The 16,466-nt window shown below is 46.3% G+C and overlaps 1 protein-coding gene across 1 annotated transcript; it reads right to left on the minus strand.

Moving 5' to 3' along the window:
• Positions 1-9,204: 9,204 nt before the first annotated feature.
• On the minus strand, positions 9,205-14,413 carry SRSF6 (serine and arginine rich splicing factor 6). The gene is made up of 6 exons (XM_073309826.1): positions 14,218-14,413; positions 13,756-13,904; positions 11,837-11,970; positions 11,410-11,618; positions 10,891-10,974; positions 9,205-10,756 (listed from the first exon to the last, which is right to left on the minus strand). The coding sequence occupies exons 1-6, from the start codon at positions 14,322-14,324 to the stop codon at positions 10,399-10,401; spliced, it is 1,041 nt and encodes a 346-aa protein (XP_073165927.1). The 5' UTR covers positions 14,325-14,413; the 3' UTR covers positions 9,205-10,398.
• Positions 14,414-16,466: the final 2,053 nt, after the last annotated feature.

The following is a 16,466-nucleotide window of genomic DNA, read 5'->3' on the forward strand; positions in this document are numbered from 1 at the left end:
TTAAGGACCCAGGGCTCTAGCTGTCGCTACAGCAGCAGAGCCCTGGACCCTTTAAATTGCCAGCAGAGCCCCGGGGGCCATTTAAAGGACCCAGGGCTCCCGCTGCTTCTACCACCCTGGGCCCTTTAAATCATCCCCGGAGCCTGCCAGAGTACAGCGGCAATTTAAAGGTCCCTGGGCAGTAGCGGCAGCCCTGGGCCCTTTAAATAGCCACTCGAGCCCACCGCTGCTACCCCAGGGCTCTGGCAGCAATTTAAAGGGCCTGGGGCTCCAGCTGCTGCTGGGAGTGAGCCCCGGGTCCTTTAAATTGCCACCTGGGGAAGCCAGTCCGCTCTGGTACGGCACACCGGCTCTTGCCGGCAGGTTTGTAGAAATTTTGGTGGTGCCCAGAACCTGCCCCTGCCTAAACTCTGCCCACTCCCAAACTCCACCCCCACCTGCACAAGGCCCTGGGAGGGAGTTTGGGGATGGGAGGGGATGTAGGGGTGAGAGCTATGGGGAGTGGCTGGGGATGAGGGGTTTGGGGTGTGGGGAGGGGCTCAGGGTTGAGGCAGAGGGTTAGGGTGCAGGGGGGGGGATGAGGGCTCTGGCTGGGGTTGGAGATGAGGGTGTTGGAGAGGCTCAGCGCTAAGGCAGAGGGTTGGAGGGATGAGGGCTCTGACTGGGGGTATGGGCTGTTGGGTGGGGCAGGGCTGGGGACGAGTTTGGGGTGCAGGCAGGCTGCCCCGGGACTGGAGCCAGAGAGGAGAACTCCCCCCAGCCCTCTCCCCCCTGGCAGCAGCGAGCTCTGGGGTTGGGGCCCCCTCTCCTCCCCAGCAGCACACTCACTCCCACCATTGTCACTGCATGTGCTCCTAGGGCCCCTTTCAAGTCCAGGAATCTCCCTCCCCTCTCCTGTGGTGGGTGCCGTGGGCTGCCATCACACGTGCACCTCGTCCCCTGCTGCTGCCCCTCACTGTAGCCTCACTGGGGGTGAGGGATGTGGCTGCCCCTTGCCTAGCGTGGAGCAGGAGCAGCACCTGTGTGCATGTGGAGACCAGCTGTACTGGTGGAGGGTCCCGCCAGAAAATGAAAGGGTCTGAGGGGGAAGGGCAGGGGAAGGGCAGCCTGCCCTGGCAGTGGTGATAGGGGGGCACTAGTACCCTGCAGAGGCAGTTGATGCAAAGAGGCAGCATGGAGCTGCAGGGGAGAGACAGGGACACTGCTCCAGGACCCAGGGAGGCGTGAGATCAGCAGCGCGGGCCAGGGGACACTCAGGGGAGGGGGCAGCAGGTAGGACCATGGGGGAGACCCAGCCCCCAACACTGGTGGAGCCGAGCCCCTGGGGCCATCAATATATGCTTGCCAGTACCCCGTACCAGGGCATACCGGCTTACTTTCACCTCCGGCTGCATTTCAGAACCTGTAAGTGGACCAAGTTATGGAGTACATCCATAAAAATCTTCATACTTCCATTGTATACATACAATCCCTCCACAATGCATCAACCACACACTACCTTTTGGGTGAGGCATACTGTTCTGATTTCTATGGTCTACTGCCTCTTAGATAGGTCAGTGCACCTAGCTTGTTTACACAAGATTGTTTACAAACAAAACCAGTGCAAACTGATTTCAGTTTAAAAGGGATTTATTATTGTTAGGTTAACCTCTTATTTTACTGGATTAAGCTAAATCCAAATGAGCCAGGCAATTGAAATGAAAGTGTCCACACACAAAGGTGCACCCCTTCAACCTAATCGATTTAAGCAAACACTGTTAGTTACAACAATGCAAATGTGTGTGTAGACATGGCCCTCTTTAAGAGTTAAGAAGTGCTAATTCTGCTCTGATCATTTTTACTCATCTCCCTCTTCAAATAAAAATGAAAGAAAAGTTTGTCGTGGCCATGTTAACAGGGGTATAATTAAAAAAAAATCACAAGAAGACAGGCCATGGAAAAGTTCCCACAGCATGATTAACACATAGCACTACACCCAGTAATATTTATAGTCTGGTTTTCCCCCTAAATGTGCAGCTTAATATATTCCTCTTACTATTAAATATACACCATAAACCAGACAGGAAATGCAACATGGTTAAATTGGCTTTCCGGTGGGAGCCTGACCTTTCTTGTTGCTCAACATATTGTAATTTCAACTGCACCCATGCCATTTTATTACCATAGCTTTCTGCATTTATTACCACCATAACTCTCCCCTCAAGGACATCCTGAATGTAAGGACTTCTGACTTTTGAGTGCTTCTGGACCACTGAGCCAAATTCCCACTTTTTCATCTTTAGCTCTTTGATTTACAAGCATGCAGAGATTTCATGAATGTTGGCAATAACAATTGGACTTCGGAGAAGCAGAAACTGGAAACAGTTCAACAAAAAGCTACTCGGTATATGAAATATTAATTCAAGTAGGTACCTCACACACAACCCCAGTCTCCATTCGGGATTCAAGGACACTTGCAAGGACTGGGTAACAGCTGACTTCCATTCAGAAATGAAGTCTTCATATGCAAAGTTTGTAGATGGATCTTTTTTCATAAACCGTTTATATATTTCTACTAGATTTTCAAACTACTCCCTGTTCCATTCCAGTTGTAATACCACGGCTTCATGTTCCCTGAGTGAAAGGCTTTGATGTGTGCACAATAAGAAGCTACAGAAGCATACCTAGATGTTTTTTAAAAAACTGTTTTGTAATAAATGCACCAATACAGTAGAGTTGTATAATGTAAACAGCACTTTAAAACAGTAAACTTTTGCTTTAGAGTAGCAGAATTTGCTCTGGCCCAGTACATTTTTCTGTGCTTTTCTATGCAAAAATTGCAGAACATCCAACTAGTCATTGTTCAGTTTGCCAGTAAGCCAGCAGCATGCTCAGTCCACCACATGCTTCATAAGGCAATTCACCAGGGTGCGCCTAAAGCAGGATATTGTTATTGAGGCTGGCACAAATTGTTGATCTGTTCCAGAGCCTTAATTTGACATACTACCCATCCATCCATCGTGGAACTTTTAGGACTTGTACTGTAGTGTTTTGGAATTATTTACCTTAGGGTAGCACTTGGATAAGAGGAGCCCTCTTGCAGTAGACACTGCACACACTTAAAGAAACCTTGCCACAAAGAGCTTACAAAGCATTTATGTTACTCTTACATCCAAAATGACTATAAGTAAAGTCTTTAATACGCAGCTGAGAATCAGGATTGGTAGGTCCCTGTAACAGGGTCAGTTCCTGCCTCTTGTGAGTGCACCCTTTCTCTGGTCCATAGTGCCTGCAAACAGTTGTTTTTCACAGGGCAGCACCCACCTCTTGTGGACAGCCCCCTTTTCTTGGTTGAATGCGAGCTTGCTTTTGTTTTTCAGTCATGCATCACAGAACGAGAAGGGATTCGAGAGGTAATCTAGTCCAGTCCCCTGCGCTCAGGGCAGGACTAAGTATTATCTAGACCATCCCTGACAGGTGTTTGTCCAGCCTGCTCTTAAATCCCCAATGATGGAGATTCCACAACCATAAGCACACCCCTCCCCTCAGCTGATGTTCTCTGGTAGGTCTTCAGCAGCTCCGGCTTCTGGCCAAGGCACACACACAGTCCCCCTTTCTGGGGTATGCAAGTTATCACGGCCCTGGTATGGGGACGTAGCTCTAAGGGTTCTCCCAGAGGCACTGCCTTCTTCAAACACTCAGCTGGGGCTCATCTTGGTACCCGCAGCTGGTGGTATTTCAGCAGGCCTCCCTGGGCTCAGTCTGCAACCAGACCAGCAGGACCCATCTTGGTACCCTCGTGGGCCTGGCCATGTTCTGTGCCCAGTCCCCTTGGGCCTCATAGCCTACCCGCACTGGCCTTCCACTGGTCCTGCTGCTCTTCCCAGCAGCCAGGCACCCGGTCTTCAGCAGCCTTCCCTGGGCTCCAGTCCTACTTGCAGTGAGCTCTCCAGTCAGCTATCCAAAGTACTGCTTCTCTTCCCACCAGCCAGTCATCTGGTCTTCACTTCTCAAGCTCCACACAGCAACTGAGCTCCCAGCTCTCTGCTGCTTACCTTATATAGGGCCTTTCTGGACCCTGATCGATCGCTCCAGCAGCCTGATTGGCTGTTCCTCTACAGCCGCTCTAGGCTGTCTGGAGGACTTCTTGCTGCTCTTATTCTGGGGCAGGGTGAGGCAGAGCCATGAGGCCCCCAGCACAGGGACTCCGGACCTAGTCCACTGTGCCACATTCCCAAACAGGTTTGTGCCTTACTATATACAATTAACTATCCTTGATTAGAGACCACTCTAGGACAAGTTTCACTAGTTCGGGAGGGAGGGCAGGGGAAGGAGAGGAGATAGCCTCACGTGTAGAAATGTAAGGTTGATTTAATGTGTTTCCCCCTCCATGCATCTGACTGCACCTTTCCATCAGTATTACAGCACCTGACAAATAGGGTTTACCTAAAGCATCATTCTTTAAAACTCATGAACTCACGTTTATCTTGTTTGGAGGCAAGGTGAAATGTTTAGATCAGACCAACAAGCGTAGCTTTAGCTAGACCAGAACAACTCAAGTAAAAGCTACTTCAACTTTTCACATGATCAAGTTGCACTTGCTCAAAATCTGTGCTACCGATATGGTACAGCTCTAGTTCTCTTCCCATGAAGATTTCAAGACTTCCTGGAAAAGCAAAACATGTGACAACCTACTGACGATGGCCCTCAAAGAGGATTTATAGTTATAAGAATCATTTCTAGAAAAACTCATTTAATTGGGTTAACAGTAATGCTAAATGCAAGCAGCCTGAAGTACTTTATTTTCTTAACTTTTTTTAGGCAGCTGTAAACCTTAGAGCCTGAAGAATTCTTCTGTTTATTTACAGAACATGTAAGATACAAACAGAAGTAGCTTCCCCACTACATTTCCTTTTATCTACCAACACAGTATGTAGTAAAATTCAGTCTCTTGAGCTAGGCTCTCTTTGTAGAGATAAGGTGCTGAAGGTAGTGATTCTTTAAGACTAGAACAGCAACCTCCATTTTGCACAGGCCACCAAAGAGACATACGCTGTTAAGAACGGTTAGCAACCAAGGTAAGAAGTGAGAGGTTGGCTGTTTGATCAATTACTAAGACCAAGTTGTAATGGTATCAGGCAGACATTCCAAAGAATAATTGCAAGAGCAAACTGCTAACAGCATCTGGCTGGCGCCTATACTAAAACAAGAGATTAAAAAGAATATTGCCGTAATACCTAAATGCAATGGGCAAAGAATGTAAGAGGCAGGCTTGCGACATTTCAGCCACTTTTACAATACCCAAAGAAATCCTGGCTTTTTGTTTGCAAAAAATCAGGAATTGTAAGGCTGTTTTGCTGAAGGATATCTTGGCAATATAGAAAGAATATCATGACCCTAACACCCTATGTGAAGGGTCAGAGAGGGAAGTATTCATTCTTTAACAAAAGATCTCTCTTCTCCCAAATGCTAAGTACTGAAGTTCTATAGCTAAAAGTTTGAATAGTTCTCCAGTTGCCATAGCATTGCAAAATAAATGTAATGAAACTTGACAAACATTTCAGTGCTGCTGTATACAAAGGACATCAGACTGATGCCTCTCTCCACAGTATATCACCTTTAAGAAAAGGCCTTTTACAAATGCAACAATTGCTACCTCCAGCACATGAGAAGCATGGAACTACTACATTCCTCCAGACTTACCCATTAGCATTAACAATTTAATGCTTATGTAGCTATTTCAACATGAAGAAGCAGTGTTAAGGCTTTCAATATACTCTCAGACAACCCAATTATATAGATGAGCTGTGTTTACGTAACAAAAATCAAAAGGGCGATTGAGCGAGTACAGTAGTAGTAAGGACGATTTGTGGCACCTTAGAGACTAACAAATCTGAGCATAAGCTTTCGTGAGCTGCAGCTCACTTCATCAGAAAGCTTATGCGCAAATAAATTGGTTAGTCTCTAAGGTGCCACAAGTCCTCCTTTTCTTTTTGCGGATACAGACAAACACGCCTGCTACTCTGAAACCTGCAGTAGTAGTGTTACCCTCCCACTTAGCATCTGGATACCTTGGTTATAGGGAGATGGAGGGAGGCTGGGGCTATAGAAATACCCAGATCCAAATATCACTGAATTTATAGTCTCCCTCATGTGAGCTGCAACACCACCACCTTAAACAGCAAGCACCAAGAGTTTTTTTTAAATACTAAAAAGTTCATAGGAAGATAGGACTGAAAGACCTCCTTGGTCATCAAGTCTAGTTTCCCTGCTATTGCAGGTAACCTCAATTGGTTAATGTGCAAGATTCAGAATATTTTTAATTCAGTTTTGTTTCATTCATGAGGGTTATTCTCTCCTGACAGAGAAACAGTGAGATGATTCCATAAGAGATTTCAATCTAGAATCGGCATACCAAACTATTTCAAGTGTTTGTTAACGAACTGTGCTTGCAACTAACATTTCCTTAGTCGTATGAATTCCAAATATATCAAAGCTAAGATGACCCTTCAAAAAAAGGGGCACAGATTTCTGTCATTTGAGCATCTTCACTCAACTTTTAAAGTCCAGATACACACATGAAAAATCACATCTTTTCTGGCATGTATTATAGAGCAACATCTATCATAATCAGTGATCAAAAACTTGCTCTAGAACACTAATTACAATACTGTAGCACAATTCCCATTTAGCTATGAGGTGACAGTTTCGGTAGGAATTAGAAATTTCCACGAAGTTAAAACACAGAGAAAGGACACCAGCATAAATTTATGCAGTAACATCTGGTCATTTATCAAGGCCTTCCAGGTACTTCACGACATGCTAGAACTAAATTCTATGGCAAGGACTCCGGATTCTGCAGTTCAGAATGGAAGTTCCACAGCAGCTTCACTAGCCTTTGGATTATTCTTTGATATCACATTTAACCTCATGATTCTCACGTTGTGCGTTCATACTGAGGATGCATAAATGGAGTTGTAGTCCATGGGGAAACTAGGGTTGGCAGCTAGATGGCTGGGGGATATGTGGGAGTGTTTGTGGGACAAGCATACTAGGTGGACATATCTGCCAAAATATCGAGCTGTGAAATAGTTCAAGTGCGTGTATGTCATCTTCAGGGTCTACCACGAACACCCAAATGTCAGGCTGTTGGCAGACTAAGAACTTGTACACACGGACAATCTAAGCAATGTGCTGACAGCCTGTGGATAGGTGTAGTGGCTCGTACAATGGTAGGACTGCTAGCATACAGCACCCTTCAACATTTTTAAGGCTTTCTAGTAAAGATGCCCCATCTTTCCAATATTCTCCTTACAACCAAAAGGAGGAAACACACATGTTCATTACAAGTTCAAATCATGGAACAATTCTGTGAGCAGTATGTGAATGTGGCAGCAAATTCTGCTGTATCCCAAAATAACTTGGGGTACTGCCTACAGCCAAATTGAACTTGACACTTTTCCTGCCCATCTGAAATTCCAAAAGAATTTAGTACTAAATGAGTCAGTAGATGTGCCTCTGCTTCAGACTGACTGGCAAAGGCAACATTATACTAGAACAGTTCTCAACTTTTTTTTTTTTTTTAAATTGAGCTATGCTCAGCTCCTTTTACAAAATGTTTCCAATGTTATCTAAATGGAACTTGGGCCACTGATTCCAATAAAGGAGATTCTACTTTAAATAAATCAGCCCTTTGATCCTGCTGTCTAATGGTGCATATAGGCCGACACTGTTTCCCAAATGCGGCCCGTAGGGGCTTTTCTTGAGACCACAGCATCCTAGGCAGTGACTGGGGTGGGAAGTAGCACTCCTCCCGCAGGGCTGCCACTAGGGGCTGGTCCCTGCCCCCTTCTGGAGCCAAGAACACTGTAGGAGCAGGCAGGCAGTGTGAGTTCCCCACCTTCCTGGGGATGGTGGGGACTCGGGCTTCATCCCTGGGGGGATGGGCGGCAGGATCCTTCCCCCAGCCACAGGGCTTTGAGATCTGACCCCAGGGATGCAGCCCTGGGCTCACCCCCCACACATTATCCCTGGCCCCCACTGACTCCCCCAGTCCCCAACCCGTGCAGCAGAACCCCAGGCTCCAGCCCTGGTCTCACCCACCCCCGTCACGCCTGTCTCTTGCTGCTTCCTTTAGCACCTCATTGTCCCTAACAAGTCGGCTGTGAAATGTGATATTAAATATACAAATAATCACTTTTCAAAGTAGACTTACTAGCTAGCAAATCTTAAAAAAGCAATCAAACCACCAAACCATGCATAGCACCTTACTTGTGTTTCTATTCTGTTTAAGTCCAATAAAGAACAGAGACAACACACATTTTTATTACGGAGTCTGCAAAAAAAACCCTACATAAATAAATTACAATGTTTTGGACACATATATGTACATATTTGTTTTTCTTAAAGTCAATTAAGTATTTTAGGAAAAATAGAGCAGCCACCAGCAAGAGTTGGTGGCCACACAATGAGGCCACCCAAAAATTTCTTCAGAACACCCAGGAGCTAGGAAACCTTTTAAAAGCACATATCTTAACCACAAAGATCCAAAGTTTTCAGAGCTCTCTCTCTCATTTTCAGCAGCAAATAATGCTAGGAAGCACTGCAAACCGATGCTCCTGGTTGCAATGCCATTGACTGAAACTTGGCCCAGCAACCCCACCATTGCGACCCTGTGAGCAAGGAGGCTCAACACTATGCCTCTCCCCCGCCCATGAAAGTCTCACGCCTCAGCTGAGACTCAATGCACTAGAAGAAATAATTTGCCTCACTGACATACACTGGTGTCTTACTAAAGAATGGAAATACTATTTCAAGGCCGATCAAGCAAATGGTTTTCTTTAAGGGATATACTTTCAACCAAGCTGAAATCTACCTTGTCTGCAGGTGTCGTTTATGCCTTCAAAATAAACACCAGGGACAGATATACAGGTGCAAGATGCACCCACATAAGGGAAGCTTTCTGAATGCTTATCCCTGCCCACAATTAAAATATTCTCAGTCAAGGAATTTAGAGACCAAATGTTACGTTGGTGTAAGATCAATACCACATGTAAAAAAACTACAGGATTTCCTGCCACATCTCATTTGTTTTATCAAGAGACCTGATGAATTCTCTACACAGCAAGTATCTACCCCAGAAGAAGCCACAATTTGTCATGGAGGTGGATCCAACACAATATAGCCAGAAAAGAATTAAGCTATACTGTAATAAAAGCACAAGAGTTTGAGTCACTGATTTAATTTTATACAAGTAAAACTACACATTGTATAAAGATTACAAGGCAGTTCTAATGTTTGCTAATGCATGTTACAAAAATCAATTTAGCTAGAAAGGGGGCTTTTGGGATGGATTCTACTCCACAATTTAAGTGAATTGGCAACTCTGGTTTAGCAAAGCCTTCTGTTAAGACTAGAACTCTAGCTCCAATACATTAAGATCCCATAGGTTTAGATTCATACATAATAGGATTGTGGTTCTCATATTTTGAAGCAAAGTGGGTGTTAAATGAATTATAGGGGAAGGAAGGCAGCTTTACTCAGTTTTACATACCCAATAAGTAAATATTTAGAGGCCTGCAAACAAGACAAGACACTAACGACATGGACCATATCCAGAAAGACACCATTATGTCTGAGAATTGGAGTGTCTCCTGGAATTCAAGCAAACTAAAAAAAAGTCACATTACTTCCATTATGTGAACTTAGTTACTTATGAGTGTAGGCAAATCCTGCATCATGTCAAGCTACAGAGTAGTACCTTTATTAGCTTTTTAATACAATCATTGTAGGGAAGGGGGAAAGAAGAAACTTTTGGCAAGCTGAATTAAGATACAGCACAACTGAAGTGCTCCAAATTGTGTTTATTGCTGGTCTGAAATTTGTCTAGTTTTATGTTAACCATATGTCCAGTTCACATTCTGCTTCCACAAATTAATATAGCCACATCATCTATACTGACCTGTTCAACAAGGCCGTCTGTAATGCCTCTGGTAGCAAGCCATAACCCATTAAACTACTGAAGTCCATAATTTTAAAACAGTGGAAAAAATTAGGAATAATAATGTTCTCAAAATGCCTGAACTTAAGCCTCATACTCAAAAGTATTTTTAATATAAAAAACCACTTTCCACCCAACAGCAGATAGATTATTCCTGCTGAAATGCTATAAAATTAAAAGTTTAGCTTAATCTCTACAAAAAGGGGGGCTTTTCCTGCTTTGTACATTTCTGTACAACCTCATATTTTCATCAAATTTAGATACGAATCAAATCTTTATGCCTCATTACTTGGTTCTCAGGCCATTCCCTTCTGCAAGAGAAGAAACCAACTTCTTAAGTATTAACATAAAAGATTAATGGCCTGGCAAGTAGGAAAATGTTCCATAATAGTGTGCAACGTAAGAGGAGAGTTCTAGTCTTAATCTCTTGAACTAGATCTTGACCGTGAGCGAGATTTTGAGCGAGATCTGGAGCGGGACCTTGACGCAGCTCTTTTGGGTGGTGACTCAGAGTGAGCCTTGGCAGGTGGCTGCTGCTGTGGCGTTTTGGAACGAGACCTACTCCTTGACCTGGATTTAGACTTAGCCTCTCCTTTACCATTCTCTTTGGGAGAGCGAGACATAGACCTAGACCTGCTGCGAGACTTCTCAGATTTCTCCTTGGATCTGCTGCGGGAGCCCCGGTCAGACTTGGGTTTAGATTTGCTCTTTGATCTAGACTTCCTGCTTTTAGATCTGGAACGTGAACGATCTTTGCTTCGTGACCTGGATTTAGATCTTTAAAAGAACACAATCTTTATTCGACATGAACTGATATGTATCCATGTCAGTTCTACATACATACAGTTACCAACTAAAGGTAATAATTGATGGATTAACAGAAAGCACCATTAAACAGACAAATTACTCACCGCGAGCGACTTTTTGAGGCACTACGGGATCTGCTGCGGCTACTCCTACGACTTCTGCTTCGTGACCTTCTTCTAGATCGTGACCTGGTGACATTTCAAAAGGTACCTATGACATTCTATAACAATTTCAGGGATTTTTTTTTTAGCCTGGTATGTCCTGCTCCCCCCTTACTTTAGCAAAGCCAAAGTGTCTTACAACGTAGAATTTTTAGCAACAGGAGTGGCCATACCAGAGCAGATCATTGGTCCATCTAGGTCCAGAATACCATCTGTCACAGTAGCCTATACTTGATGTTTCAGAGGAAGGTGAAAGGTCTTCCCCATAATGCACCTGGTCAACTATGCAATGTTACATCATGGAAAAACATTCCTTCCAGACCCCTGGGAGTCATCTTATCCCTGAAGTATCAACAAATTATAAAGGTAATGATTACTCTTAATGTTAAGAGTACATATAATAGGCCCTCTCTTATTAGAGCTAATAGTCTTTGCTATAAAGCTCCAGAGTTTCAAAGTTACCTTGACCTGCTGCCAGAATAAGATCGTCTATGGCTTGTCCGGGGCTTGTCTTCAACCAGCCTGATTTTCCTGCCATTTATCTCTGTGCCATCCAATTTGTCCAGAGCACGCTTCATGTCAGAGTAAGACCGGAATTCAATTACCCCTTCATTTGTGCGTTCTTTGTGAGCATCCGCATAGGTTACCTCACCAGCTTGCCTCATGAAATCCTTAGAAAGTAGATGGAGTTACATAACCATTTCACTTTATGCGTGCAACTAGGTCACTAAGTCAAATCTGAAGAGATGCAAAGAGCTCTAACAGTCTAAACTGCCATGCCTGAATACATTTAAAAACATTTCTGCTAAATAAAGAAGAACATTCAAACTAATATTGCTTTCTGCTAGTCACAAGCGGCTCTATTAAGGGATTTCACATTAATACATACTTTCAAATCCTGCCAACTACAACGACTGGAAAGGTTTTCAACAATCAGTCTGTATTCTGTACGAACAGGTGGTCCATATTTATCTCTTCCTGATTGTCTCCGACTGCTATATCCACCGCCTCCACCACCCCCACCTTTATTGTGCAAAGAAAGAAAGTTAGATTCTCACAATTTGAAGGCAGCTAAATGTTCTGAAAAAGTTAGTTAAACACAGATTATATTTACTGCAGTAGGACTTTATCTTTCTAAACCTCCAACAAAGCTGCAATTTTGCCATGATCTATATTAATGGCAAATCAAACAGACTAAAATCCTACACGTCTGTGCTCCTAAGATCTGTTAGAGAGTGACTGCTCCTTTATTAGATTTACCTTGCTAAGTTTTATTTTACAGAACATTGTAAAATATAAAACTTAACTGATTACATGCATTTCTACATTTTACAAAAACGTTTACTAGTTACACTAAGTACTTACATCACAGTATGAGGTTTTTGGTGGTTGGCCACAAAACACGCAAGGTAACAGTCACCTAGTTCAGTTTAACCAGTTTTGTCTAACCCTTGGAATCCTCACCATCACCCTGCGTCTAATGGCAAAAGGCTGCTGTCATCATGGCTTCCGGTAAGGTCAGCCAAAGGGTCATAGGGCAAGGGTCACACAATGTATGGAAAAGCCATGGCCAATCAGGAAAGGCAGTCATCTTAGCCTCAGTGGACACAGCCTCAGCCCCACTGGTCACTTTTAAATTGAAACATCAAGGACTTGTTAAAAAGTTTGAATTGGACATGCAACAATTTTAAACAACATACATTTGAATTTTTAAAAACTTGTAAAAAACAGACTCCCACCCACCCAATAACACAAGCATCTAGAACAGTGATACTCAGACTGAGGCTCATGAGCCACAAGTGGCTCTTTAATGTGTCTCTTGCAGCTGTTTGCAGTACATGATATTAAAACACTGATTTCATTATTAGCCAATCTGGATACTTTTACTATGTTACTAACCAATTATAGTTGTTAAAAATAATACTTGGTCACTCACTTTGTGGTGAGAATAATATATATACATAAAAACTAAATATTTCCCATCATACTGTTTAAATATGAATAGTACTATAGAAAATGAAACAATGAATTCACACTACTGTGGCTCTTTTGGGTAATGCTGATCACTAATTTGGCTCCTGAATCACGGAAGTCTGAGTATCATTGATCTAGAGTTTACTGAAAGATATATCACACTTACTACTCTTAAATTTCTATACCATGCCAATTAAGCTATAGTCAGCTGAATTACTCATACTGTATAGCAAAAACTACACAAAATGAGTTTTCCCCTTTTTACAAAACTTCCCATATTTCCTACAATCTGTCTCAAGTAAACCCTTCCCTCCCCAACCACTAAATTCTGTATATTCAATTGAAACATTACAGTTCACAGCTGAGTGCTTCTACCATACCCAAATATGTAACTTTTCATTTAAAAGCTTCCAAATATTTAAGTGAATATAACCAATCTCTTCTAATAAAGAGCAGGGAATCCTTACTAGATTAAGACTACACTTAAGCTTTGCAAGTAAAACTGTCCCCCTAGTCTGCTTCATATGCAATTACAGGTACCATCGAGTGCAGTTCTATTCCAGGGTACCTAAAGCGCAAGGCCTGTGCTAGCAAAAAGGCTAGTAAAGCAAAGCTTGACAGGTCATCCTGCAGCCAGCGTTGCACAAGGAGTACCCCCAATAGCCAAGCACACCATGCCTGGTGAGATGATCAGTGCCATCCCTCCCACACCCCAGGGGGCCGGCCCCACGCACCCAGCAGCCCTCTGCAGACGGGACACGCGGCCAGTGCAGTAGTGACTGGCCGAACATCCCCGCCCCCCAGCTATGATCCGGGGCAGGGAGCTGTACTCACTGCGGCTGCTGTAGCTGTACCCGTCCCTGTCCCGGCGGGGGCCCCGGGCATGCTCCACTATCACCCGCTCCCCGCACAGATCTTTGCCGTTCAGCTCGTAAACGGCATCGTCGGCGTCGCGGGAGTCCTCGAACTCCACGAACCCGTAGCTGCGGGGTCAGAGATCGGCCGTCAGGGAGCGAGGCCCGGTCCCCACGGCGCCCCGCTCCCGGCAAACGAAGCAGCCCCGGGGCTCCGCGCGACGGGACAATGGAGCCAGCCCCGCCGCAGCGCCCCCGCTCCCCACCGCCGCCATTTTGAACGCGGCGCCACGCGGCAGCCGCGAGCCCCGCCACTGGCCTCTTAAGGGCCCGGCCACTGCCCCCTCCCCGCCAGGAGCCTGCTCAGGACGAGGCCGCGCTCTCCCCCCAAACTTCCCCCCCGCCGACCCGACTGCCCAGGGCGCCCCCCCCCCCGCCTCACCCGTTCTTGAGATCGACCTCGAGCAGGCGGCCGTATCCGCTAAAGAAGCGCTGGATGTCCTTCTCCCGGACGTGGTAGCTGAGACGCCCGATGTAGACGCGCGGCATCTCCGCAGGGCAGAGGGGAGGCAGGACAAGGAGAGCTCGGTGCTGCGCAGCCCGCACCGCACCGTCCCAGAAGCGCGGCCTGCTCCACAGCACAATGGCGCCCGCCACCCGCGCACGCTTTTATACCGGGGGCGGGGCGTAGCTCCGTACGTCACCACGGAAAACGTGCTGTGCGCCGAGGCGCATCCGGAGGCGGCGGAGAAGGGAAGCTCTCTCTCTCTCTCTCTGCACATGCGCCTAGCGCTTGCACATTTTCCATAGCTCGGGGGAGCGATTCTTCTGCGCATAATTTCCCCGCGCAGACCGAGCGCGGCTCTTATACGCATGCGCAAAGCTATTCCCTCAGCCCAGGTTGGGGTGGGGCTGCAGCGGCAGTGTTTTCACTAGTGCCTGTAAAAAGCGTTCGCCGTTCTTCCCTGTCACAGGCCGCGGCCGCGCGCGCCGTCCCTGTCACAGGCCGCGGCCGCGCGCGCCGTCCCTGTCACAGGCCGCGGCCGCGCTCGCCGGGCGCGCTCGCCGTCCCTGTCACAGGCCGCGCTCGCGGGGCGCGCGCGCCGTCCCTGTCACAGGCCGCGGCCGCGCGCGCTGTCCCTGTCACAGGCCGCGGCCGCACGTCAAACGCGACAGCGCTGTAGCTGCGGTGCTTCCATGTAGACCCTGGCTACAGCCGAGGGTGGGGCTCTCCCCTGGCTGTAGGTAATCCACCTGCCTGCTGCCCGGGCAGCGCTACAAAATTAGGTGGGTGGAAGCCGCCTTGCATTGACTTAGCGATGCACGTGCCCACGCTTCAGTTGGTTGCCTGTCAGTGTAAGTGCCCTGTTATGCCGACATAGTAACCTCGGGGCCCGGAGTGGCGTTGAGCCCTGGTCAAGGATGGCCTGAGGTTGACTCAGTGAAAGTGTAGACACCAGTTACCTATGTCGACCCTCACAGTCGTCCAGCAGCTGTCCCACAATGCTCCCCACTGACCGCGCTGGTCCCAGTTGTGAACTCCACTGCCCCAGGGTCACGGAGACCGGAAGTCCCCCTTAAAATCCTGCACCTTTTTGAAATGCTTTTTCCTGTTTGTCTACCTCAATGAGGGCAAGCACGCCTTAGCAGGAGCTCTCTGGCGTGAGCAGCTGCCCATGCTGGCTACATGCTCCTGCTGTGCTCTGGCCTGGAGTACACAGGCGATATTGCAGCGCCTGGGCCTGTGGGGAGACCAGGCTGGGTAGACACAGCTTCAGACCATCCGTAGAAAAGTCAGCATTTCCAAGCAAAGGGCCTTAGAGACCAGGAACTGGCTCGTCATTCCTGAGGAATTTCTCAGTCTCAGCTCTCCTGGTTTCATTGCTCCAGGCCTTTTTCTGTCATCAGCTCTTTTGCCTCCACAAGAGAGTGTTCTTTTCACACATTTTACCCAGCTCCCAAGACACTGATTGATCCAGACTCCCTGACACTTTCTTCCCCACTGGGGCACTGCTACTCTCACTACACTTTCTTAAATAATTTCCTGTGCTCTCCAACTGACCCATAATCCACTGCCCCAACTGATCAATAACCAACCGTCACCCTCAACTGCACTATAACCAACTGCCCACTCCCAACTGTCACCCCTGCTACACAGCAGCTGCTTACCCAGCCTCAAATGCCCACCCTTAAGCTCCTGAGTCCCAACTGTCATTCCCAACTGCTTGATCCCAATTGTCACATCTAGCTGCCGCAGAAATGGCTGGAATCTCATATTCTGCACCTTCTGTTCATTACATACAGCCCAAAGTTCACTGCTCCAAATAGTTTATAGAAAGGATGAAAAGATCTTGTGTGAAGGCACAAGAGTGCAATTCATGGGAGCTTTTCCCACTCTTTCTCCTGATCTGCTGCCTGGACCATGGACCACCAGTTTTCTGTGGCTTAGTTTCCACATCTAAAATGGTGATGATAATAAATACCTACCTCACAAGAATGTTGTGAGATTAAATACATTAGTAGTTGTTATACCCTTAGCTACTATGGTGATGAGAGCCATAAAATGACCTAGGTAGAAGTAAACATTTTTTCCTGTGACCCCCATTACCAGATGCAGGAGAAGAGGGTGATTTTTCACGGCATGTGGTACTGGGGTCAACCAAAAATTCTTGTGAGGTTTGAAGGAATCTT

Source organism: Lepidochelys kempii, chromosome 13 (genome assembly GCF_965140285.1).
Source record: "Lepidochelys kempii isolate rLepKem1 chromosome 13, rLepKem1.hap1, whole genome shotgun sequence".
Classification (NCBI taxonomy): Eukaryota; Metazoa; Chordata; order Testudines; family Cheloniidae; genus Lepidochelys; species Lepidochelys kempii.